This window comes from Antechinus flavipes, chromosome 2 (assembly GCF_016432865.1).
Source record: "Antechinus flavipes isolate AdamAnt ecotype Samford, QLD, Australia chromosome 2, AdamAnt_v2, whole genome shotgun sequence".
Taxonomy (NCBI): domain Eukaryota; kingdom Metazoa; phylum Chordata; class Mammalia; order Dasyuromorphia; family Dasyuridae; genus Antechinus; species Antechinus flavipes.
Genome location: NC_067399.1, coordinates 270,090,610 through 270,117,439, shown reverse-complemented (window position 1 = coordinate 270,117,439; position 26,830 = coordinate 270,090,610). Strand labels below are relative to the sequence as shown.

The following is a 26,830-nucleotide window of genomic DNA, read 5'->3' as shown; positions in this document are numbered from 1 at the left end:
CTGAAATGGACAGTGCCCGGGAAGTTAAATGTGATTCCTCTACTTAGGCCTTCTGTTTGAAGTCTTTTTGCTGTTCTTTCTTAGAAGCAGCAAGAGGTAGAGTATATAGATAGATATTTTGTATTTAAAAAGTGAGAGAACTGGGTTCAAGACCTGATTGACACTTTTCAATATGTGCTCTGAGCAAGTCATTCAATTGTGTTTTAGTTTTCTCATATGGAAAGAATGAGCTATTAAGAAAGCATCTTGTTATTGGCCAAGTGAATGAATAAATGTTAGCTATGCATACCTCTATTTCATTTTCCTGACTCTTTCTTGTCCATTTTCCTTCCTAATTCATCTCTAATTTATAAATATGATTCCAGTAGAAAGCATGATTTTAAACCAAAAAAAAAAAAGTTTTCTTTCAAATGATTACTACAGAAACTTATGAATGCTTCTGTAATGATTTTTTGGTTTCTCAGAATTACCTGAAACTGGCAAAAGAGTGTTGATGTGGATTACTTTGTGGGCCATAAATATAGTTAGTATATTAACTATGTGAAAATAACATTTAAATAGAATTTTATCTATATCTCTGCTGGCCTCATAGCTACAAAAAAGTCAGAGAAAGTCTCCTTCACTTTCATCTCAATAGCTACAGAAATAAGGTACTTAAACATAAGCAGAATGCATACTTAAAAAAAAATTAAATATTTTTTAAAACTTTGCCTTTTTTCTATAAAACATTTTTGTTTCTTTCTACTTTGTTGGCTGTATTTTATTAAATTTTAAGGTGATTCTGAATTAGCAACATAGCAAATATAAATCCCCAAAGATCTGGCTGGCTTTTCCTTAGAGCACAATTTTAAAAACCCACCAACATAAAGTATGAAATAATACTTACTGGAAAGCTGTCTTCAGCTACTTCAACTTCATTCTGTGATGTCACACAGTCTAAGGAACAAAAGTAATAAGAAATTAGGTTAATTTGAGTTGTGTTATATGTTTGTATATACAAACATATATATACACACATAAATGAGGCAATTTATTCCTGTATCTTCCCAATAATGCCAGAAATTATAGATAATTATGTGGCTCACCTGAGAATCAGGTATGCATCAAACACATGAGCTTAGTTGCAGAAAAAAATCAATGGAAGAGATTGGTAATTTTTTTTTTCGTTGTTGTAAAGGAAAAGGAAAAATTGTTGACTCCTTACTATCTTTTAACTCTTTCAAATTATGGCTAACTGGCTAAGTCTAAATTGGGTGAATTAAAAGTTTTCAAACCACTGTGAGTACATGACTCATATAAACTTAATAAAAAATAATTGTCATAGGTTATTTTTCTGATTCAGTTTTACATGTAAAATCTACCTAAATGCATCAATGTTATCCAAATTTCACACATACAGGTTATTATTTTCCTTGATAAATATAGAATTAATACAATAGCAACAATGCAACAAATATATTGACATAAAAACACAAAGGCATTAGATGTTATTTTTATTAATGACATGATAATGAGAAGTTGGTGGGGATAATGAGATATGCCTGAAGTGATATTATTTTGCTTGAGTCATTTTCAATCCCAAAAGACTGTTCTTTTAAAATGTGTATTTCTATGATTGAATCTACTACTCTCTTCAATTAATTCATCTGTGCTTTTAAAAATGTGCTATGAACCAGGATGCTGCTTGTCACAGCCTACTAATCAAACTTCTTTTTACCAATTAGATATATTTAAGAATTAAATAGCATCTTATGTTGACTTTTATTCTTTCTAAAATATTTTTAATGTGACTCATTTGTGTTTAAAAACACAAACCAAATTTACATGAAAGTTTTCTCTCATAATACTTATATTTAAAAAGCAAATGTTGCATAAGGCAGAATTTTTTATCTTCCTTTCAAGTTCTAATGTCACCAATATTAATGTCACCCATTAAATGTTTCTTGACATTTTAATGAATGATATTTGCAGTCACAAAAAATGTTAAAGCAAAATTTGAGCCTTAAAAGACTAGAATAATTCCAAACTGACAGGCAATATTGAAAAGGGGCTTCATTCCACTGAAAGCTTACTTATTTTAAAATGCAAATCTTGAATCAACTTTTGAAGGTCCTATTTGGAGGTAATGGATAAATTAAGTGAGAAGGTAGACATTAAACCTACCTTGAGAAATATCCTCTATAGCTCTTCGAATGCCTCTGTCAAAAGCTCTTGCATCAGCAGGACTTTGAAAAGTAAGGCCAAACTTTTTGTCATCAATCTTCCAGTGATGAAAGGTTGGGGTGACCTTGTTGTAAATGAGGTCCTTCTTTAATATACATTCTAAAACCACCTGCCAAAAAAAAAAAATCCTAAATTATTGCACTCATACTGAAGATATCTAATAGGTTAAATTCAAATTGGAGTGTGTGGGTGGTGCAGCTAAACCACACTGTCAAACAATTTGTTTAAAAAAGTTCAAAGCTACTTAGTAGTCACACATTCTATCAAATAAATCCAGAAATGAAATAAGGTTCAGATAATACTTTAGGAATAAATCATTTTTAAAAATATTATTTTAAAAGTATAATGATACAAAATATTAAAATATTTTCTTTTAAAATCATATATATGAAAAAAAAACACCTTGGATTAGGATTCTAAGAAAATGCTAAAGAATATTTATTTTATGGCATCTTTATTTATAAATAACTGATAATTTTTAATGTCTTCTTTTCAAGAATCATGACTTATTCTTAAAAATATATGGTGCTTGTAGTAAGATTCAAAAGATTCAATGACAATAAATGGAGAATAAAAGATTTTAATTATAATATATGGTGTTTGTAGCTAGGATTCAAAAGATTCAATACCAATAAATGGAGAATGAAAGATTTTAATTATAATTAGAGTTATTTTCCTAAAGAGACCCATTACAATTTAATGTGTTTATTTTTACTTTGGGATTCAGTGAAGATATTAATCCTTGTGTGGATAGATAGGAGATGGGAGTGAAAGGAGAACAGTTAATCAGACTACTCTTGATTCATTTATCTCTCTTAGCCCAAAAGATTTCATCATGGGAACTGAAGAATAGGTAACAGAAACAAGGTGTTAATGCAATGAAGAGCAGTTCCTTGTTATTTCTTCAATAGGTATGAAAATCCACCTGACAGAATTAGAAGGCAGCTCACTGACAAAACATCAGCCATATCTCTGGTAGTCTTTAATAAAAAATACCCTTGTCAGTTCTATAGTAGAGCAACCTCTGGCAGCAAAAATAATTAGGATGGACTTAAGGCGGAATAATAAACCTTGGCAGTCAGGAGTTTAGCTCTATACAGGAGCAGGTTCAGGGATCTCAGCTTGTCCAGCAGAGATTCCAATCTTCTATGAGTGCAACAGAAGGACACTATAAGACAAAGGTCACTGGAGCTCTAAAGTACTACAGCGTGAGAGTCTTAAGCTGTATATTTCCTATATGGGTGTCTTATTACCAGTGTCTATGCCTTGGCCACAGTTATCTATTCTGTCCTTCCTGTACATACCCATTCCTCTCACTAACACTGTGGATTTGTGGGAGAATAAGCCCTAGGTTTGTGTAGGAGGATATTTTATAGCTACTGATCTTATCACAGAACTACCTTTCCTTTGAGGTAAGTAGGTAAGAAAAGGTAAGCAAAACAGAGGGGATGTTTGAGATATAATTTTAGGAATATTCACCTGCAGATTATACCCTGAACTAGGGATATTCACTCCCCTGAGGAATCTAATAGTAACTGAGTCAGGGAGCCTCAAAGAAAAGTTCCACTACAGTTGCAGGCAGAAACTTCCTTTCATCTTGTTTGATGTAAATTAAAGGTTTGTACCTAATGCACAGGAAGCAAGAAGAGAGTTAAATTTTTTTTTTTTTTTTTAACTTCAGGTTCTTTCCTCTGAGTCTACCATGGATGTTTTCTCCTAAATTAAAAGTGTAAATGCCTAGATTGAGGACTTATCTTCAAGTATAACAGCAGCTTTTATCTTAAAAGGAAGTTCACCAGATATTCACATTTTCACCAAAGAAATGAGTTTAAATAAGAGATTTAAAGAACTTCTATTGTTAGAAAATCAATTGTGTAGTGAAGACAACTGTACAGATATCAAATATCTGAGATAAGGCTCTGCCTGGAGGCAATGGAATAAAGGATGTAGCTTTGCTTTTTGGATCAAACTTGTGATTTCTTCAGTGTAGGAACTACCTGGTGAGCAAGGGACTCCTGCCAGCACCAAAAGGCAACTGTTTTGTAATTTAAAACAATTTACCTATCAGAAGTCGGTGGTCAAAAGTGAGAAGGACTATATGATGTAGGAAACAGAGAAATCACACCCTGTAATCATAAGACCTTAGATATCTTTTATCATGATTATATAATGAACTACTCTTGGAGTTTATTAATAGCATGCTTAATACAAATAAGTGTCCTATAAAGAAGATTTTTTTAAACAAATAGGGTAAATTAAGTAAATGGATGATTTAAATTACTATTTCTAAATATCTTATAGCATGTATTATATTTTACAATAATAAGATTCAAGTAATAAAAGGATTTTATTGTTAATGAGTTTATTCTAATTAAATACTGAAAAAAGGCATCTAAAATTAATATAACAGCATATGTAATATGACAAAATACATCCAGCTACTTTTGTGAAGAGTGAGATGAGAAAATATTTAGTTTACTTATTTCAACTGAAAATCACAATCTCTATTTCAGTAGCATTACTGCTTTGCTAAAAAAGGAGACTAATAGTACAATATTCTTACATCACATCATTCAAAGGCATCAAAATGTTATTTGTGGATGTGGGTGTCGATTAGGTCCCCAGAGGTATGAACCAGAGGAAATTGATTTTATTTGGATTTTTTTCAATCACTTATGACTGTAATGATAAATAGGAGGAGTTTAGGTGGAAGGGCACAGTGAAGAGAAATTAATTTATATCTGAAAAACAAATGACCAATTAGTGAAAATGATGAAAAATCATTTAGTTCTAAAATTTTTCAGGATATCTGAAACATTATTAAATTAAAAAGAAGTTTGGAATCCCTCTAAGAATTGCCTATCCATTTTATCAAACATATTTCTAAGGTAAGTTCTTCAAATGTTTTATATTTGATAAGAATTTACCACAACATAACAGTTTAAATCCTCCTAAGTGATTTAGTTATAGTAATTTTCATAAATCTACAATTCCAAATGGCATATAATTTTGCGATTCTTTTCTGACAAAATATGTGCTATTTTATATTTTCAAAAAATGCAATAATTCAGAATTCCATCTAAAAAATGTAATAACAAATCATGCTATTTGATGTGAAAAGATGTCAAAATAATTTTTAAAAGTAGACACAGATTTTTGTGTATGCCTTTTATCTATAGAACTGAAAATAACCTCTTATTTTGTTCATATTTAAGAAAGATGTTACTTTTTAACATCCAAAATTAATAAGGAATAAAACTAATTATTAGAAAAAGTATGTCATTTCTAAATTCATCAAAAGGTAGAAAAACAAACTACTTCTTATATTTGTTTTTCTGTATCACTGAGTGTTAAAGTGATGATTATAGCCTCTATGATTAGAGTAACATGCAAAGTAGAATATTTGAACCAAGGTTACATTATACATTGGGAATTTTTTGTATTTATATTATTTTTAATTTTTCTGCAGCTATAGTTTCATTTTACCATACAACAAGCAAAAATTTCTTAGGCAACTGATAAATATCTGGTGAATTAATAAAAATTCATTTGAGGCTTTATAAAAACATTTAAATGCTTCAGTTCTTTTATTGACTCAATGTATTAAAAAGTGAATTCTCAAGTTATTTTCTCATTTTTAGGTTCCATTGTCAGATTAGGGTTTGAAATTTGTTATTTGACAAAAGACGTTTACATATTTGACTATATCCAAATAGTTTGCTAAGATCAAATATTGTTACTTTCTAACAGGTAATATGGAATATTTAGTATGATTTTTCCATCAGTAGTTTTTTAGGCAAAATAATCTAAAAATCTCCAGGGTTGAATTTAGCCTCAATTCAATATCAGAATGGAGCAAACAACAAAAACATCCACCAAAAACCAAACACATTTATATGTGCATTTGCGCATGAATATATTCTGTGTGTGTGTTTTTTTGTGTCTTTCTCTCAAGTGATTTATGAAAGATAGCAATATCATATTATTTAAGAGGGAAAGGAAAGAATTATAGGCCCGAAAAACCTTTGTAGTAGAAGCAATAGAATTAGAGCAATTTCTAATATTAATAGTTAATCATGATCATGGAAATACTTGAGTATTTACAAAGTTTATACCACACAATTTTCTATTTCCCTATAGTTAGTATATTTGCCATTTCTAATGCAAATGCTCAATAAACATTTGTATTTGTATTGACTGGATTGCCAACTATATGTATATGTACATGTCATGTATATGTATATAATTGACATATATATGTCAATCAGAGTACTCAAAAAATGCAAAGAAGTGGAATTCCTGAAATGGCTCATTCTAGTCATTTGAGATTCACAACAATTTATAGGTAATATATCAAGAAAATGGCACAACAAAGACGTGGTCTAAGAAAAACAATGATATCCACAAAATATCCTAGGTCTTGCATGAAACACTATATTTCTTATACAGATCCTCTATTGAGAATTTAGTTTGAAGTGGACAAGAATTATCTAAAATGAAAATGCACAGACAAATGCATATTATTAGAGTGCAATCAATGAGGAAATTGTGAATCAAAGTATAATATACCTTATTATAAAAGGATAATACATCTTATTGATGTGTAGAATAAAATAATTTTAGAGATGAAAGGAATTTTTAGAGACCATGTAGTCCAATTGTCTCTCTTTATAAACAGAACAAATATGTGAGGTCATACAACTCATTTACATAATATATCTGCACAATACAAGCAGATCTTTCTACTACACTATATTGATACTTCTAACAGCAACAGTAGTAGTAGTAGCTAATTTCCACATGGATGCATTTTACTATCTTAAAATGGATGCCTGACATATTAACCAATTATATAAGGGCTATATGATTCTTGCCAAATGATTATAATCAATGAAGCCAATGCTGCCAGGTGAGTAATCTACTAAGTTTAAGAATTTAGAGATGGTGATAGGAAACAAATTTGCAGGCCAACATGGTGTCATTTATTAATCACTGAGCTCCAATTACTGTAGGAAATGAATAATTATGAGTCTTGTTAAAACTATTTACTCCTTCCCAGTTGCCAGCGACTATATCAGAGCTTTGAAGATGTTCAATTTATAATTGTTATATTTGAAATCCAGTCCAAGCTTATTAGTGAGAAACACTAATAATTAAATAAAAACTTCCTCAGTTGGGAACTTCTGAAAGTGTATGAATACAACAAAGTCACTATGGAATGTATTATTTAGCATTCTATGACACTTGACGGTCAAAGAGAGAATAAACAAAAGTAAAAATAGTCTAGATGGCTCCATTCTCCTTTTTATTTCACAGTTAGGTGTTCACATATTATCTTGACTTTAGCAAATGGTTAATTTCGATAACTTCATAAGATAATCATTTTATAGTTTTTAATTTTTTAAAGATGCATGTTTTAAAATTTTTGAAAAGAGAGAACAATGATTTCCACATATACAGAAAACAAAGAGTACTATAAATGAAACCAATCAGTTTAATATTATTTTTTAAAACATTTGAAAATTCCACAGTTACTTTCTTTTATGAGGCAATTGGGGTTAGGTGACTTGCCCAAAGTCACATAGCTAGGATGGTTAAATATCTGGGCCAAATCTGAACTCAGATCTTCCTGACTTCAGGGCTGGTGCACTATCCATTGCACCATCTAGATGCTCCTAAAATTACTTTCAAAACAGATCCTGTCTGTGCTTCCTCCTAAACTTGCTTATAGATTGTACACAGACACCTAATCATACAAAATTTACATAAATCTCAACATATAAAATTTATCAAATGCCAAAACATACAAATTATAAGTGTGAAAAGTTTTTCAAGTTAAGAAAATCTCTGCTTTAACTTTCTAATCTATTATAATACACTGAGAAAAACCAACTCAAGAGAAACAATTATGTAACCTTTGTTTTTAGTATGTTTTTTAAAAAATATATACATAGTTATCTGGAGGCAGATGCAACATCATTTACCATCTGTTTGTCTTTCCCTTCCCACCAACCTGTTTCAAGATAAAAGTTTGTTTTATCATGTGCTTTCTGGGATCAAAACTGGTCATAATACTGAGAAGCTGCTTTCTAGTATCATTTTCAAATACGTTATGGTGATCATTATGAATATAAGTACTCCTAGTTTAAGAAAGAACTTCTTTAATAAATTCTAATATCAGTAACAGCACAAACAAAATATTACATATCACCAAACCCTAATTTGGCCATCAAGCTCTAATCAAAGACTGTTAATAACAATTGTCTCTTTTAAAGACTAATATACATGGAGAAACCATTTGGCTAATATTTTTAGACATTAATTTAAAATTAAGATGTATATGTTTTATAATTAAAAGCAGCATAATTAACTAAATACCACCTCCTCATCCAAAAGCACTCATAAATTGTTTATGGACTCAGTATCAACAAAGACTATTTTCAGCTATTTATAAAGACCAGCAAACCTGACCAGGTTGGAGTTGAATGTAATTGTTGTATGTAGACTGGCTGGAGCCACTCTAAGAAGGTGACTATAAGACTAGAGGAGGAAGTGTATAATTATGTCAAGAGTATTTGGTGAAAAAGGCTTTGCATTCCAACAGATCTAAACAAGCTGGGTAAGAAAGCCCAGGAGACTATAAACCTCAACTCTTTTCTAGCTGAAATCAATATCTTTATGGGCTTGGGATAGAGTGATGAAAGGGAGAGAAAATAGTTTTTTGTTAACTGAAGAACAAAACACACAATGCCAAGAATATTAGAGAAACACATCAAGTATACTGGGTAGACTCCCTATGTGGGATTTATAGAAGGAAATGAACAAAAGTGGCATCGGAAAAAGCATAAATGAATTGCAATCTGTGCCCATAACAATAACATCCTAGATCCACCTATAAATTTCTATCTTGATTTTTTCCAACTCTGAAAATCTATAGACCTGTCTCTGCTTTTCCCTCCTCCCAAACCTTGCTTGGTAGTGGTAGTGTGATGGTAGGGAGGGGAGAACAGAAGAGGAAAGGAAGAAAAGACTCAAGGAGATAAAACTGAAGAAAGGAGAAGAGAAGTTAGAGGACTAAAGGAAAAGAAAGGAAATGGAATAATGGGAAATGGGTAGTGTTCAAAGAGTGCTTCAAAAGAGTCTGTACTTACTTACCTGTAAGAGGGGACTGGAGTTTTCAGACAATTCTAGGAAAATTTGTACAAAATGGGATAGAAGGAAGTGAACAGAAGAGAATAATATACACAAAAACAAAAAACAATGTAAAAACACTAACTTTGAGAAAAGTTTAAGAATTCTGTTCAATGCAAATAACAAATTTTCCAGAGGACTGATGATAAACCATGTTTTTTTCATCTTTTGCCAAAGGGATGAAAGATTTAAGGTACAGAATAATAAATTCAGTTTTGGACACAACCCCTGCTCAATAAACTCCAGAGACTCTCTATTGCCTCCAGGAGCAAATATAAAATGCTCTGTTTGGCATTCAAAGTCTTTCATCACCTGCCTTCTATCTTTCCAATCTAACTTGGCTCCCCTACAGGTAGTCTTCAAACCAGTAACATTGGCCTTCTGACTGTCCCACAAACAAGATTCTACATTTCTCATTTCTAGCTATTTCCATGCTTGGAATGCTCTACATTATTATCTCCATTTTATAGATGTCAAAACTGAGGCTCAGAGAGATTATACGATCTGCTCATGATTAAACAACTAGTAGTAAGTTGTAACCAAGAATGAAATTCAGTTTTCCTGACTCCAAACCCTAGTTGCTCAATCCTAGTGAAAATGATACTTTCAAGTTCATGTACTTTAGTGAGCTATAGGAATGAATTTCTAATTTAAAACCCTTTTCACATTAAAAAAAAAAAAAAAAAAACAAAAAACCTTAGCTATGTTTCTCTCTGTTGACAGCAGATAAGATAGCAAATAAGAGAGGGCGCTCTCCTGAGTAATATCAATAACAGTAAACTTATAAAAAGTTCATAAAAACTCCAAATCCAGAAATCCAAGATCACTAAGAGTAAAGACAAAGTCCTACTAATTTCAACAGGCACTAAGGGCATCACTGAATTCACAGCAATACAAATATGAGTTATCAAGAAAAGTTTAAAGGTTGGAAAATATGAAGAACATTTTTAGATAGATATCTTCCCCAGACAAGCCTTGATTTTTAAAGAGACAAATCTCATGATTCAAACCAACATTGTATTAACCATCTTAATCAACATGAAAGCTCAAACAGTTAATATAAAAGGATTACCAATATGTTAAGTGTTTTAATTAAACAGAGGGATGAATGAGTATCAGAATAATAGATACTCTTGCTGATAGCATCTAGAATAAGAAAGGGGAGAAGAGCTTCAGGTTTCATAGTTGTACTATCATTCATTATACATGACAAGATAGAGAATTCAACTGTAATAAATACTTTTATTTTAAATTATTGTTTTGGCAGTTTGTTAGCTGAAGCTTTTTCTTTCCATAATACTGCATTACATATTAAGATTTATTTTCTCCTTGTTTTCTCCTTTTTAATAGCCAAAGATTTTAAATATATAACTAAGGAAGAAAAGGGGTTAGTATTCTTTACTTCTAGTCATTGGCAAGCAATGATCTTTTTAATCTCACTTGGATCCTCTCTTCCAGTCTCAATAACATTAATCAATCAGTGCCGTGGTAACCTGTGCAGCCACAGCAACAGCTCAGGTTGAATTCCTGTTCTAAAATGACTTACAGCCACTGTCAAGTGCTATGCTTCCATGTGAAAGAGTGATCCTTTAGGCAGGGGTATAATTATATTTGTTAAGGGTAAAGGGATAGCAAGTGACATAAGAAGATATATCCTAAGGCAGTTATTTACCACTGAAAAGTCCACAATGGCTATGGGAAATATTGAGGACCCCAATAGTAATAGGAGCTATCTAAGTGAAGGAGATTTGGGGGGATCCAGAGGCTTTGGCTTCAAATAGTTATCTCCTGTCTGTTTTTGTCCCAAGACCTACTTCCACAACCACCAATTTCTGCTAATTATATACAGTCCTGCTACCACCTTCAACAAATAGTTTGTACTTGAAAAATGTATCTAAAATTCCCCTGCCCCCCAGTTCTGCCAATTTGGGAAATATCCTAGTCAGCCTCCTATTGCCTGTGCAGCCACAGTTCGTGATGGGTCCCAACTCCAAGTTAGTTTTTACTATAATTCATGGGGCATTACCACCTGAACTAGGTCCTTGCTGTTTGCTCAACAATTCTTCTATATTACCATCAGCGAGGTGTTACAGGAGATAAAGAGGTCAGCTCAGTCAGGAAGAATCGAGTTCAAATCCAGATTTAGATATTTACTTAGCTATGTAGCCTGGGCAAGCCATTTAACCTCTATTTGCCTCAGTTTCCTCATCAGTAAAACTGGAATTAAAAAAACAAAAACAAAAAACAGCACCCACCTCCCAGCGTTGTGAGGTTCTAATGAGATAACTATAATGTGCTTATTACATAGTTAAAGGGCACATAAGAAGTGAAATATAAATGCTAACTATTATTAGATGTTATTCCCCAATGACTTCCAAAGCTTTTCTTTTTTATGCTTAAATAATAAACAACCCACATTTATAGCAGAAGATAAAAGTTTCTAATTCCAGTAAGACTGAGATCATCCAATTTGGACTTCCTCAGTTCCCCTTTACTATTTTTCAAAACCTCATCATGCCTTTTCCCTCATCTCCTTTTTTCCCAGAAAAGAATCTTTATCCTACAACAAAAACTTACTCTTTTACCCAAATCTCTAATCCCATTTCCTTCTAGGATTTAGCTACAGCATCTTCTCAAGAATTTTCAGGGTTTTTTTCCCCCTGTTATTGACTCCTTCCCATATACCTTCATATATATACCCAGGTCTTTGCAATCCTTGACTCTTCTACCCAACCTCATCTATTATTCTCTTTAACCTGATCTATATAATTGAATTCCAAGTTTGGATCCCTCAATAGTCAACCAAATATCCTCTAAAGTCACCAAAAACACATGCAATTTAGCATGATATAATTTGAAGGAAGACCATATCCTATAAGTAGCCCAATAATCTGTCACTGAAATTCCCTTCATAGAAATCTTTAAACACAGGACTAATGAATGCTTATCAAGTATGTTAGACATGGACTCCTGTGTAGGACAGACAATTGTAAACTCAATGCAGTCTCTGAAGCTGAGACACAACAGAATATGGATCAATTCTCTGCTTCTCAGGAGAGAAGAAGAGTATGAGGCTGCTGACTAAACTGACGATCTTGAGAGCTGTTGTACTGACCTCCCTGTTGTAAGCTTACAAAACCTGGATATCTAGCAGTGCCGTTCCCTGAAAGTGAAGAAGAGGGTCTACTTGAATTGAAGGAAGATTCTGAAGATCATCCGGTAAGATAAGGGACTGGACACCGAGGCGTTTTCTCAAGCTCATCTGCCAAGCATTCAAAATCTCCCGCAGAGTCCAATATTGATTAGCTGGCCATGTTGTACAAATATTGAACAGAAGTTGCCCCAAAGACTATTTAACTGAGAATTCACACAAGGCAAACACTCACACAGAAGTCAGAAGTGTGACAAAGACATTCTCAAAAGCTCGTGTTTGTGAGAAAGGGGAGACATTGCCACAGGGTCAGCCACCATGGCCTGCTACCATCCATGACATTGTACTCTATGAGCAAAGAAGAACTGCAGTGGCTCAAGAGAAATATGACATGTATAAATTTAGAGACATCTCCCTCCCAAATGTTCACACAGACTCCTTGTGCCTGACCTGTGGCGGAGCCTTCTAAGCTTGCTTTGATCAACCACCTGGACATATTGTACCTGGACTTTGATACTGTGATGTCATTTTGATTCTTTGAAAGCAAAACAACCCTAAGACCCAGAAAACTGACAAAGATGATAAAAGATAGGAAGTCACATGTTGGAAGGACAGTGATTAGATTGGCATCACTAAAACAATGATGATGAAGCTATGAATTAATCCAAAAATTTCTGGAAGGCAGTTTTGATTTATGCAAATAAAGTGATAAAAATATCCACATTCTCAGATGCACATATTCTTTCAACTATGCATATACTTCAAGGAGATAATTGATTTAAAAAATCAAAGTCCTAATATAGACCAAAACATTTAAAGTAACATCTTTTATGATCACAAAGAATTAGAAAAAAAATAGATGTCCACTGACTGGGGAATGGCCAAACAAACTGGGCTATATGAATGCAATGGATTATAACCATGTTGTAAAATGTCAAGAATATAAGGAATACTAAAAAATCTATATGAACTGATATAAAATGATGTAAACAGAATCAAGAAAACAAAATATGTAGTGACTATTTACCAACAGACTATAATACTGTAAAAGAAAAGGAAATAAAAAGGTAAATATTGCAAAATTACAAAGAAAATATATGAATTTCAAGAGAAGTGAAGAAACATCTCCGAGAAGAAGAAGGAGGAGGAGGAGGAGGAGGAGGAGGAGGAGGAGGAGGAGGAGGAGGAGGAGGAGGAGGAGGAGGAGGAGGAGAAGAAGAAGAAGAAGGAAGAAGAAGAAGAAGAAGAAGAAGAAGAAGAAGAAGAAGAAGAAGAAGAAGAAGAAGAAGAAGAAGAAGAAGAAGAAGAAGAAGAAGAAGAAAACAGAAGGTAGAAAATATTAACAAGTAGTTTTCAAAGTCAATAAGCAGTCAGCAGGGATTCTTATGTACAGTGTGGTCCAGTTTCTACTTGAATTTAACACGTCTAGTCTAAACCACCTTGCCTTTTTGTCATTTAATCTGTTTCTATGAGTTTTAAAAGAAATGCCTAAAATCTTAGATTATATGAATATTTGTCGAAGTGTGAAGATAATGAATTTTATTTTGGATAATGAGCTTGGGAATTGTACAATAATACATAGTTTTATATTCATAAGCAAAAGGGATATAATTCATGATAGCCCATATAGTCGGATGACAGACTTTTAATTTGTGACACAACTGTGATCTTATTGGAAAATACCAGGAGCATACATTTATCTCTAGAGGTAGAGTTCAGCAGATAGACGTCTGAAGCTAGAAAGACTTGAGATCAGATTCTTCTTCAGATATTCACTAGCTTTGTGACCCTGAGCAAGTCACTTACCTGACTGCCTCAGTTTCCACAACTGAAAATGTAGATCATAGCAGTACCAACCTTCTTAGATTATTGTGAAGATCAAATGATATGATATTTATAAAGTTCTTGGCATAGTGTCTGGCACCTAGCAGGCATTTAATAAACATTTCCCCCTATTCTTTTATCTCTGCATGCCTGTCCATTCATATTTTCCAACAACAACTATTAAGCACATAAACATTAAACCAGTTTTCCTAATAGAATTTAAAAAAAATTATCTTTAATGATATTCTTTACACTTCTTCTCTTTTGGCTTAATATAGCAAAATTTATTTAGCCATTCCTCATGAGCATTCATTCCTCTCCCTACCCCTTTTGCTAGAAAAAGTACTGCTGGAAATATTTTGGCATATGTGAAATCTAGTCTTTGACATTTCTGAAATATATGCACAACAGTAGAATTTTCAGTAATCTTTTTGATATAACATGTAACAAACATTGGATTCTTAATCTCTTTGACATGTGGAAGCTACTAGAAGTAAAGAAAAAAAGTGTAATCTTTTAAATACAACTTTTATCCTTATGAAATATATACATACATTTTTAGAAATTGCTCACATTCCATAGATGAAAATTTTATAAGGCAAGAAAAAGGGAGCTCTGGTCATTTAATAACTTAAACTTCCCAAGATATTTTGGGAGTAATAGAGCAAAACTCCCATTATCAAACTATTATGTTGTTTGCCAGAAATACTTTAAAATAGACAAAGTTAAAAATGAATTTATTTTTGTCTTATTCAAAACAAACCAACCATTTGTTTTAGGATAAATGTATACAATACAGCTATATCTTTTAAAACTACTATGTACTTTATTCCAGCTACCAGCTTACAGAGAATATAATTACATAGGATTATAAGTGGCATTAGCTAAGAGGGTGAAATTGGCCATAGTCATTTGTTATAGAACATTTACTTGTAAAATGCAGAATTGTTTTTATATGTAATGTTAGTAAATCTTTTGCTTCTTTTAATGAAAAAAACCCTTCACTTTAAAATAGGACTTAAATTGTCTGGAATATGAAAACTTATTTTCTACTCTAAAACATTTGTTCTATATTAATATTCTATTATTTCAATAGATTTTGATAGGTGAAGATACAATGTATTCATCAACAGAGAACAAAACTCATTCTCAATTTCTTTTATTAGCTGGTGTCCAATCTTCTAAAATATACCTTTCTGAACTTCGCAAAAATGTTGTTCAAACAATAATCTGGGAATAGGCCCAAATTATAGAAAGAGCATAATACAAACAGAGAAAAGCTAGATGGCAAATCTAAATTGAGCGAGATTAGAATGAGCTTAGATTTAGCATATGGTTCAGGTCTGAGTAATTCTCAACACTTTTTGCTGTGGTGGGGGCCATTCTTTTTAAACAAAACCATAGTGAACTCTGTGCCATAAAATCTTTTGAAATGTTTTTAAAAATTCTACAACAATTGTCTTGAAGATAAAAATTTAAATAAATTGTATTCTAATACCATAATGTATTTAATAAGAAAGATGTTACTATTATGAAATATTTTATAATTGAGAATACTGAATATAACAGCTCATCATGTAACATAAAATTTCCAACAATTTGTATTTCCCTCTTGATTTATATAACCATTTTTCCTTAAAAATTGAATTTTATTTTAGAATTTGTTGTTTTTGTTTTTGTTTGTAGTTTTGTAATTAACAAAGTCACCAGACTATATTTTTAAAATAATGTAACACATATGTACATAATGACAATTTTAAGTAAACACCAAATTGGGGGCAGATATTATCACATTTGCATTACTTCTGTTTTGAGATTTTGGTAAACAAAATAAGATCAAATATTTTTATTTCACTGCCAGTTACAGTAATTAATAAATTTGTTTTCTCATCCCTGAAGTCCTGACTGGTTAGTGTTCTTAAGTCTCCTTCAAAGCTGTTTTTCTTTATAATGATATTGTCATTATATAAGTTGTTTACCTGATAATGCTTGTTTCATGTTCATTTCATATTGTCATCTTCCTATTATCATTCTATCCTTTTTTAACCATTTTTGTCTCAATTAAAAAAAAAAACCTTCTAGACCATCTCCTATTTCAAATTCAAAGTTTGTTAGTGAGTTTTCTGTTTAACTTATTTTTTTTAGTCAAATTCTATTTTTCTTCCTCATTAGAACTGCTTCCCATTGTGCATAATTTTTTCTCCCCTTCAACCTTATTCTGTCTTTTTAGTGAATCCAGAATACAATTTTCCCTTAACTATCATTAAGACAAGTATGAGTTGCTCAATTACTTTGCTTCTGTTTTCTCTGCAAAGAATGACCTTATTATTAGAAACAACAGAATAAAAATGGCTAATAAGGAGTTAATACCATTAACAAGGAAATAGTGAAAATATGCATGAGGTTGCCCTTGATGAATTTGCCATCCAGCCCAGATAAACTATATCCTGCAGTACTCAAAGAAGTGAAGATGTGATTACTAAGCTACTGGCAGTGATATCTGAAAGATTATGGAAAAGAGAAGAGGATTACAAGGCAAATGTCCCAATTTTCAAAAATCATCCCAATGTTTCTGGTTTCAAGTACTATACTAAATCCTGGATATAAAGGGACATAAAATAAGACAATCCTTATCTAAGTCCCTTCCCATTTCCATACCTCTCATCCAATATCCCATTCTAAAGTCTAACCATTCCACTATAATCTGTGGAGCACAAACTCCATAGATTTTTTAAAAAAGCTTTGATCAGCTGTCATCAAAACCATTTGGTATTGGCTGAGAAATTGAGTAGTCAATCATTGGAATAAATTAAGTTCACAAGACAAAACAGTCAATGAATATAGTAATCTAGGGTTTGACAAACCCAAAGACCCCAGATAAAGGATAAGAATTCACTATTTGACAAAAATTGCTAAGGAAGATTGGAAACTAGTATGGCAGAAACTAGGCATTAACCCACATCTACCACTGTATACCAAGATAGGGTCAAAATGGGGTCATGATCTAGACATAAAGAATGCTATTATAAACAAATTAGAAGAACAATAAGATAGTTTACCGCTCAGCTCTGTGGAGGAGGAAGGAGTCTGTGACCAAAGAAGAACTGGAGATCATTAATGATCACAAAATAGATAATTTTGATTATATTAAGTTAAAAAGATTTTGTACAAATAAAACTAATGCAGACAAAATTAGAAGGAAAGCAACAAACTGGGAAGACATTTTTACATTCAAAGGTTCTCATAAAGGCCTTATTTCTAAAATAGACAATTGATTCAAATTTACAAGAATTCAAGCCACTCTCCAAATTGATAAAAGGTCAAAAGATATGAACAGACAATTTTTCCAACAAAGAAACTGAAACTATTTCTAGTCATATGAAAAGGTGTTCCAAATCACTATTCATCAGAGAAATGCAAATTAAGACAACTCTGAGGTACCCCTACACACCTCTCAGATTGGTTAAGATAACAGGAAAAGATAATTTCATGTTGGAGAGGATGTGGGAAAACTGGGATACTAATATATTATTGGTGGAATTGTGAATACATCTCCAGAATGATTTATTCTGGAGAGCAATTTAGAACTATGTTCAAAAAGTTATCAAAGTATGCATACCCTCTGATGCAGCAGTTATATCTCAAAGAGAACATAAAGAAGGGAAAGGGACCTGTATGTGCAAGAATGTTTGTGCCAGACCTCTTTGTAGTGGCCAGAAACTTGAAATTGAATGGATGCCCACCGTTGGAAAATGGTTGAATAAATTGTGGTATATAAATGTTATGGAATATTATTGTTCTGTAAGAAATGATCAGCAGGGTGATTTCAGAAAGGCCCGGAAAAACCTACAGGAAGTGATGCTAAGTGAAATGAGCAGGACCAGGAGATCATTATACACAGCAACGACAAGATTATATGATGACCAATTCTGATGGACATGGTTCTCTTCAACAATGAGATGAACCAAATCAGTTCCAATTGTTCAATGATGAAGAGAGCCATCTACACCAAGAGAGAGGACAGTATGGGAACAGAGTGTGGTTCACAACGTAGCATTTTCACTCTTTTTGTTGTTGTTTGCTTACATTTTGTTTTGCTTCTCTTTTTCTTTTCTTTTTTTTTTACTGGTTTGATTTGATTTTTCTTGTGCAGCACAATAATTGTATAAACATGCATACATATATTGCATTTAATGTATATTTCTACCATGTTTAACATATATTGGTCTACTTGACATCTAGGGGAGGGCGTGGGGGAAAGAGAGGAAAATTAGAACATAAGGCTTTGCAAGGGCTAATGTTGAAGAATTGTCCTTGCATGTATTTGAAAAATAAAAAGCTTTGTTAAATCTTTCCTTTCCCATGACTTCCACCTTCAGACAACTCTCTGATGATATGGCCTCTCTGGTAAGTCTTCCAGCATGGGCTGCATTTTTACTGGTTCTCCCCCATGCACTGGTAGAGATAAGGGAGTTAGAATACTCTTTGTTACCCACTGTTACTTTCAGATTCTCATTCTGCTACCCATCACTCAATAAGTTCTCCTTCTTTGAGGTTCACTTAATTCTCATCATTCTGAAAACTGTTGTCTATCTATAGACCTCCAAGACATTCCTCTTCTTTCTTCAATGAGTTTAGTGCTTGGCTCACATTCCTTTTCTCCTCTCCAACTCTTGCCCCCATTCTAGAGACCTTCAGTGTGTATACTGACAGTCTTTCAGATACTTTATCCTCACAGGTCCTCAATTTAGTCATTTCAAATGACCCATTCTACCACACCTCCTCTATACACAAAGAAAGTCACACACTTCATCTTGTCATCACAAGCACAGATGCATCACTTTCATGTTAATGAACTCTGAAATTCCCTTCTCTGACCACAATCTGTAGTCATTCCATTGCTTTTTCCTGCCTTTCAGCCCTAAGTCCTGTTCTTCATCTTCACCATGATTTCTAATCCCTTAACCTCTCAAGTTTTTTCGAGCTTGCAATAGTTATGTTTCCTCTCTTCTCTATTTTGACCCTTGGTAAAATAGTTCAACTCTACAGTGTTTTCTTTTCTTGAGTCCCTTGCCCTCTTATTTTATAACCAGTCATGTTCTGAGACAAGCCCTCAGATGGGATTACTTTCACCATTTATTCTCTTCACCGCCTTTATTCTTAATGTGATATTTAACAAAGCTGGAGAAATTTCCAAACTATTTTGATTGGGTTCACTAAAAATTTATATCACATAACATCACCTGGATACTCACTGAAGCAAGACAATTACTTTATATCTTTTCAAACCTTTTCATCCTTTATTAGTCAAAAGTTGTTACTTATAGTTGTTTCTTTTTCCTTTCCTTATCTTCTATCACCCAAGAAACTTCTGCTGATACCTTTTCTTTTATCCCTATGTAAAAAGGTTACAAAAAGCTGGGTGGTATATAGCTGCCATACCGTATGATAGATTCAGCATCCAAAATGGATCTTAGAAAGCTATAGAACGAGATACTAAATGAAATTCTATAAGAATACATATAAATCCTTGGACTAAGATTAAAAAAAAGTCATCTTTACTAGTACAAGATGAGAGGAGCATCTTAATAGTCTTTCTGAAAAAGTCTTAGAGGGTATTAGTGAAGCACTCAATGTGAATCAACAATGGCACTCTTGGGTTATATTAAGAGTTGCAAAGCTTCCAGGACTAAGTAAGTGATTGATAGGCTTGCTATACTCTCATCAGCATTCATCTAGACTGGAGTATTGTATTCAGTTCTGAACACTGTCCAGAAGAGAGGGAAAAAGATGCTGAAGGGAGCTGACACCACAGAAAGCTAAAGAAACCAGAGATGCTTATCTTGGAGAAGAGAAGGCCCAGAGGGACCTGAAAGCTGTTTTCAAGCACTGGAAGGAGTATCCTGTGGAGGAAGAATCAGACTTCTATTTGACTGCGTTGCCAACTGGGAACACAAGTGGTATTGGGATTTGATCTCAGGAATAACCTTCTAGCCCCAAGGTAAAATGGGCTGTCTTGAAGGGGAGGAAGGGGGGGGGGGGTTGGTTCTTTATCAGGTCATGGTCTTCAAGGAGAGGCTGGAAAACCACTTTTCAGATATGGTAAAGTGATAAATTTTTTTCCTGTGTGGGTCACAGAGGCTCCTTCTCAAATTTAAAATTCTGATTCTGTGACTATAATCCCAATAGCTACTGTTTGGTTCATAAAGAAGAAAGGGAAAATGTACCTTCCTCACTTCTCAGCAGAAGTAGGTATGGACTATTGAGTATTGGATTGTGTATTGTTTAGTTTTACTGAATTGCTTCATTTTCTTACTTTTTTTTTTTTTTTTTGGTACAAGGGAAGTCTTTTGGAGGGAGCAGAGGTATTAGAAATATATGGAAATGAAGGTAATGTGAAAACAATAAATAAAACAATAAATAAACACTAATAAAAAGCTTTTAAAAATCTGTATTATGTATAGAGAACTTTTCTCAACTAAATTTATTTTGTAAAAAGTTACACACACACACACACACACACACACACACACACACACACATTTTGTATTCTTGACACCTGACAGTAGGCACCTTTTCTAAGCACAGTGAACTGGGAGCAATATCAACTGGTTTAAGTCAGATAAGTGATTACTCTAAATCTCAACAGATTTTATCCCTGTTTACTCCTCTAATTTCCTTGTATAACCTATAGGCAAAAAAAGACCTTTTCAACAACCTACTATAAAGATGACATAAAAAGAAATTATCCAGGCCTCAACACTAAAGGTACTACTTTTGTTTTATTGTACTTGCTCTTATGAGCTATATAATTAGAATTCTTTTATCCATTATACCTTGGGTCCATTTCTATTACCTGGCTCTTTCAAATACCCTAGGGGCAAAGTGTCAGTACAATCAACTATCGCTAGCTTCAGTATAGTAATCATCAGAGAGAAAAAATACACAATTTTGAAAAAAGGAGCTAAAACAATTGCAAATATTTAAGAAATTAAAACCAATTATGACCCACAAAATAGTTTTCAGTGTACCAGGTAAGCATTTTACAGAAAAGGCAAAAATCTCCAAAGTTTTGCCAACAATGCAGAAAGTATTACTTTCAAGTACCTAAAACCTCATTGGAGAATTCTGTCAACAAATATTGCCATATGGTAGGTGGTCACATACTGTACACAACAGAAACAATTTGTCTGATTCAGTAAGTTTCTCACATTTTTATCTGAAAATAATATCACCTTACACTTTCATAGTATTCTCCCAATTTCTTTGTAATGTTTCTTATATTATCTTTTTATGATTCCTATAGGATAGGTAGGATGTGTTATTTTCCTCATTTTTGTGATTAAGAAATTGAGATAGATAATTCAGTAATTGCTAGAGTAACTAGGCTACAAGTCAGGTGTCCTGAAGTCAAGGTCAAGTGAAAATTAAAAATAATTTAAACTCCCTTGTTTCATCTTTTGTAAGACCAATCCTTCCTGCTAGTAACTAGCTACCTAATCATTGAACAAATGATGCCACAGTTTATTCCCTTCTAAAATAATTTTAACATTTGCCCTCCCTAGCCAAAAAAATATTAAGTGTCTGTTGTGTGCAAGACTGTATAAATCTAGAATGGTCACAATCTTCAAATGTCCTAGATTTAAGACTCAAAATTAGAAGGCAGGTGCTGCTTTGCACTGGTAGAGGGAATTTCTCATTTAATATTCTCTACATTAATGAAATCCCAGGTCTGGATTAAAAAGGGGGTGGGGTAGACAGGGACAAAGCAACATTCAAACGTACATAGCAGCAAAGTGCCTTCCCTTGATAGTTTACTATTTAAATGAGGAAGGGGAAACAAGATACTGAAATTTTTACAAAAAAAGCATGTTACAGAGAGTAAGACAATAAGGATAAAAGATCATTTTGGCTAACACTCCAAGAAAATCTAAGGAAGGAAAGAATTTTTAGCTGAATATTGTGGGGATCAAATGAGACTGTTCATATAAAGATACTTTGTACATATAATGAATTATAATACTATTTATGGATCACCAAGCATTGATTATATATAAAAATAATAAAATACACTGTTAAGCTTATCTTATAAGTGCTGTGACAAACACTAAACATTTTACAGGACTTCTATCCACTGTGTTTTTCTCTTACTGTTACAAAGGGAAAAGAAACATCAGTAAGGTTCAGAAGAAAAAGTTGGTTGAAGAGGAGGAAAGTGGGTGTTCAAGTTTGAGGAAAGGAGAGAAAATGACTTGACATCCATTAGGTGCAATGTATCAAGTTTGACAGGTGAGTGGGAGTTTATGCAAAATTCCATGTGCTCATAGGACAGACCATTTGTCATCATGTAGCCCAAGTGTCAAGACAAAAAAAGAGAAGCAGAGAGTGGTTCAATGAGGAATCAAGCTTTGATTCTAAGTGGTGCTATCACAATGTAACTTGCTATTGCTATGTAACTTTGAGAATTACTACATTGACTAATGTTTAAAATGTCTTAGTTTCAGATGTTTCAAAAAGTCTTTCAGTCAACTTTAGCAGGAATAGCAGTAGGACAAACCAAACCAAAAAAGCTAATTGTGTTTTATTATTGCCATTTAATACTCAGAATGGGGAACAATAAGATACAGTACAGAGGTATGTTAGGGGTGGGAGGTGGGCACTGAGTCAAACTAACTTAAAACGTAACTGGGAAATAATTAACAAAATAAATAAAATTGTAATATAACAAAGATAAAGTTGATATGTGATCTTCTTTTAGTGGTCACATTTCTACTGGATGTGGATATAGAAAAGCCTCAAAGTCAGTATGTCCTGGGTGAATGCATTTCTCTGATACATACTTAGTTACATGACTCTGGGCAAATCACAAATCACACTTTTTAGTGAGCCCAAGCAAATCTCTAGGACTATAACTTATCGTATATCTCAATGTGAGTTCCCAACACCAACAAAATCATAGATCCATTCCTTCAAACTTCTTCCCCCTCCCCCATACAGTCTCCTAGTTTTTTGATAATGAGTACCTAAAAAGATACAACAGTCAGTGAGTTGCTATTAAACTAGTTGTTCAATGAATTTCCAAACTAAGCTTCCCATTTCAAAGATCATCTTGAAGTACCCCTGTGAAAAAGAGGTCTCCAATTTAAATCAAAGGAGGTAAATGGAAAATAAGTCATTTGTCACATACTCCTGCTTTGATGTAGTTTAAAGATCAGAGAAGGATTTATCCACAGAGGATGAACCCTTTTGTTCATGAAACCTAAGGCAAGAGAGTGTAGAGAAGGAAGGCATGGTGTTGTGAATTGCACTGGTAGAGAATCAGATACACAGATAAAACCAAAGTTCTTAGAAGTTCTTAAAATTAAGAAAATTAGGTTGAAGTTGGAAGGAGTTAAAATGTAAAGCAGTTCAGGATGGAAGAGAATAAATTTTAGGTGTTACATGGTTATAATATTCAGAGGGCTATATTCCAGCTTGCTTGCCATTAATTAAGTTGACTATTTTGTCCACTGGAATCTTAGGATGCAAACATGGGTGAATAAATTAGAAACAACTGATGTTCAAATTATAGAAGCAGTGCCATTAAATTCTTTTTAGGAAAAATGTCAAATATCTTTTCATTTGAGGACGGCATTGTCCTAAACTATAGGGGAATTACAAAGAAAAACAGAGGAGTCTTTCTTTCATGATTATTATATTCTAGTCAGAGACTAGGTAACATATATATAGAATGAAAATTTGGGATGATAATACAAAAGTTAAATAATATTTCATTTCAGTAAATAGCTATTAAGCACTCTATCTTCAAAGTATTTATAATCTAGTAAAGAAAATGAGATATATACAAATTGATTATTAAAAAATTTCAGAAAATTATTTAAGTGCAGAAAAATTAAATAACAGAATTAGGGAGGGAGTAGACATTTATTGAATGGAAAGAGCAAGGAAGATGTTCTGTGGTATATAGAATCTAAGTCAGATCTTAAATAATAGGTGGGATGTCAATAGGTAAAGTCAGAGAGAGATCTTCCAGAAATGGAGGATGGAGAACAAGAACAAAAAGCAGGTGGAATTGAGTGCAATATACATGAAGAATACTAAGAAAATAAGACTAAACAAATCAGACAAAAATCATTTGTAATTTACAGTCTTAGAAAGTTGGGGGGAGGGAGGCAATGTGTTTAAATGACTTGCTCTCTGTAATACAGCTATTTGTGTCAAGGGCAAAACCAGAACCCAGTTCTTCCAAACTATATGCTGTATTTCAAATGAAATTTGATAAATATAAATATTAAATTTTTACATTTGGGTAAAAAAATCATTTCCCAAGTTTAAGACTGGGAAAGTGACATCAGAAAAAAGTTTGTATGAAAAAGATCTGTGCCTTTTAATGGTTTTCAAACTTAATGAGTCACCATTGAAACACAGCAGCCAGAAAAATTAATAAAATTTTATGGTATATTGAGAAGTATGTGTTCAACAACAGAAAGGCAGCCTGTAATAGTAGAAAGGAAGCTGGCCTCTCAGTCATAAGTCCTGAGTTCCAGTCAGTCTCTGATATACAATGGGCAAACCACTTCCCTTTTCAACATTCTATGAAACTTTAAATTTCAGAGAAAGTGCTATTTTGCACCAGTAAAGTTTATAAAGAGTTCTCTATACCAATGAGATTATAGGTCCACACAATAAAAGGGGTACAAACCTCGTCAATATTCCTGCTATATTCTGCCTTGTCAGTTTATCTTAAATGTTGTCTTCAGTCTGGGGCATCATATTTTAAAAAGACCGTTGATAAAAAAAAGGATGTTTAGCTCAGTGGACAAGACCTTACCAAGGATATAGCTGTCTTCAAGTGATAGAGGGCAGAATTAAAAGCAATGGGTAAGTTTTATGAATAAGGATAGATTTAGCTTGGAATAAAGAAAAATCTCTCAAGAAACATACCTACTTCTAAAGTGGAATGGGTGACTTATAAGGTAGTGGGGTGAGTTCATCCTCCTTTCCCATGTTCAAGTAAAGGCTGTATAATCACTTCTGTGCGGAGCTAAAAAGATTTTTGTTCTTTTATAGGTTGTACTAGGTATCTAAGGTCCCTTGCAAGTTTTTAGAGTCTGATTCTATGAGAAAAATCCATCGGATTTGGAAATCAGAAAAACATTGATGACCTTGGAGAGAGAAATTTCAACAGAGAACTAGGAAAAGCTAAGGAAAGGGTAGGTACTGAGGAAGCTGAGGCAATGTGTGCAATCTACTTTTTCTGGAAACTAGGCAGCTAAGGAAAATGAAAGAAGTAATTTTAAGTAGTATGTGTATGATCTTTTTTGATTTTTAAAAGGCTATGAGAGGTCTGATTCTGTTTGTACGTAAAGAATAAGGAAGCAGAAGAGAGGAAAATACTGAAAATGAGAAGGAATTATCTATGTAGCAAGATCCCAGAGGAGATAGGGAAGGATAGAATATCAAGAACAGATGGGCATCAGCTGTGCAAAGAAGTAGATCAACTCTTTCCTATGAATTTTGAGAAAAATAAATGATGATAAGTGAAGATTAATTTTTTTCTGGTGTGAAGAAGGGTGATTTATAAGAGTGTGTGGCTTCTAATCATCTCACTTCTGTAGACATCTTTAACTGTGCTCTCTCTACTAGGTCATCACCTCCGCTCTCTCCCCATTCAAAATTAGACTCTGTCCTGGGTTTTGAAAGGGAAATTTTGGTCTTATCTAGCTCATTTCCAAAGTTTGTCTTCCACTATCAGACTATTAATCATTGAGCTAGCATTTATTAAGTACCCACTATGTGCCATGGTTGGGTTAAGGGCTAGGGATACAAAGGGAAGGTAAAAAAGAATCCTTGTTCTAAAGAAGCTCATAGTCTAATAGAGAAAATTATATGTGAACAACTATATACAGATGTATGTGTATGTGTGAATGCGCCCCCAACAAATTAGGGATAGTTCAGAGGAAAGGCACTAAGATTATGGGACAAGACTGGCAAAAGCTTCTTGAAGACAGTGGGACTTCAGCTGAGAATGAAGGAAGCTAGGAAGGAGTTCCAGATAGGGGAGACAATCAGTGAAAATATCTAGGGCAAGGAAATGGAGTGTGAGGGAGAAGAACAAAGACCAATCTAATATGGGAAGGGAACCAGGGTGAAGAAGCCTGGAAAGGTAGAAAAGGACCAACATGTGAAGAGCTTTAAAAGCCAAACAAAACCTGGAAGGGACAGAGATCACTGAAGTTTACTGAGTAAGGAGATCTCAACCAATGAGATTATAGGTCCACACAATAAAAGGGGTACAAACCTCGTCAATATTCCTGCTATATTCTGCCTTGTCAGTTTATCTTAAATGTTGTCTTCAGTCTGGGGCATCATATTTTAAAAAGACCGTTGATAAGCAAAAGGATGTTTAGCTCAGTGGACAAGACCTTACCAAGGATATAG

At 33.2% G+C, this 26,830-nt stretch overlaps 1 protein-coding gene across 1 annotated transcript in view; it reads right to left on the bottom strand.

Moving 5' to 3' along the window:
• SPRED1 (sprouty related EVH1 domain containing 1) overlaps positions 1-26,830 on the bottom strand; it is a 140,622-nt gene that overhangs the window by 36,081 nt on the left and 77,711 nt on the right. Inside the window, exons 3-4 of the mRNA XM_051977051.1 lie at positions 2,164-2,332; positions 887-936 (exon numbers count right to left, since the gene is read on the bottom strand). Of these exons, the coding sequence (XP_051833011.1) occupies positions 887-936; positions 2,164-2,332 (219 nt within the window). The remainder of the gene's footprint in view (positions 1-886; positions 937-2,163; positions 2,333-26,830) is intronic.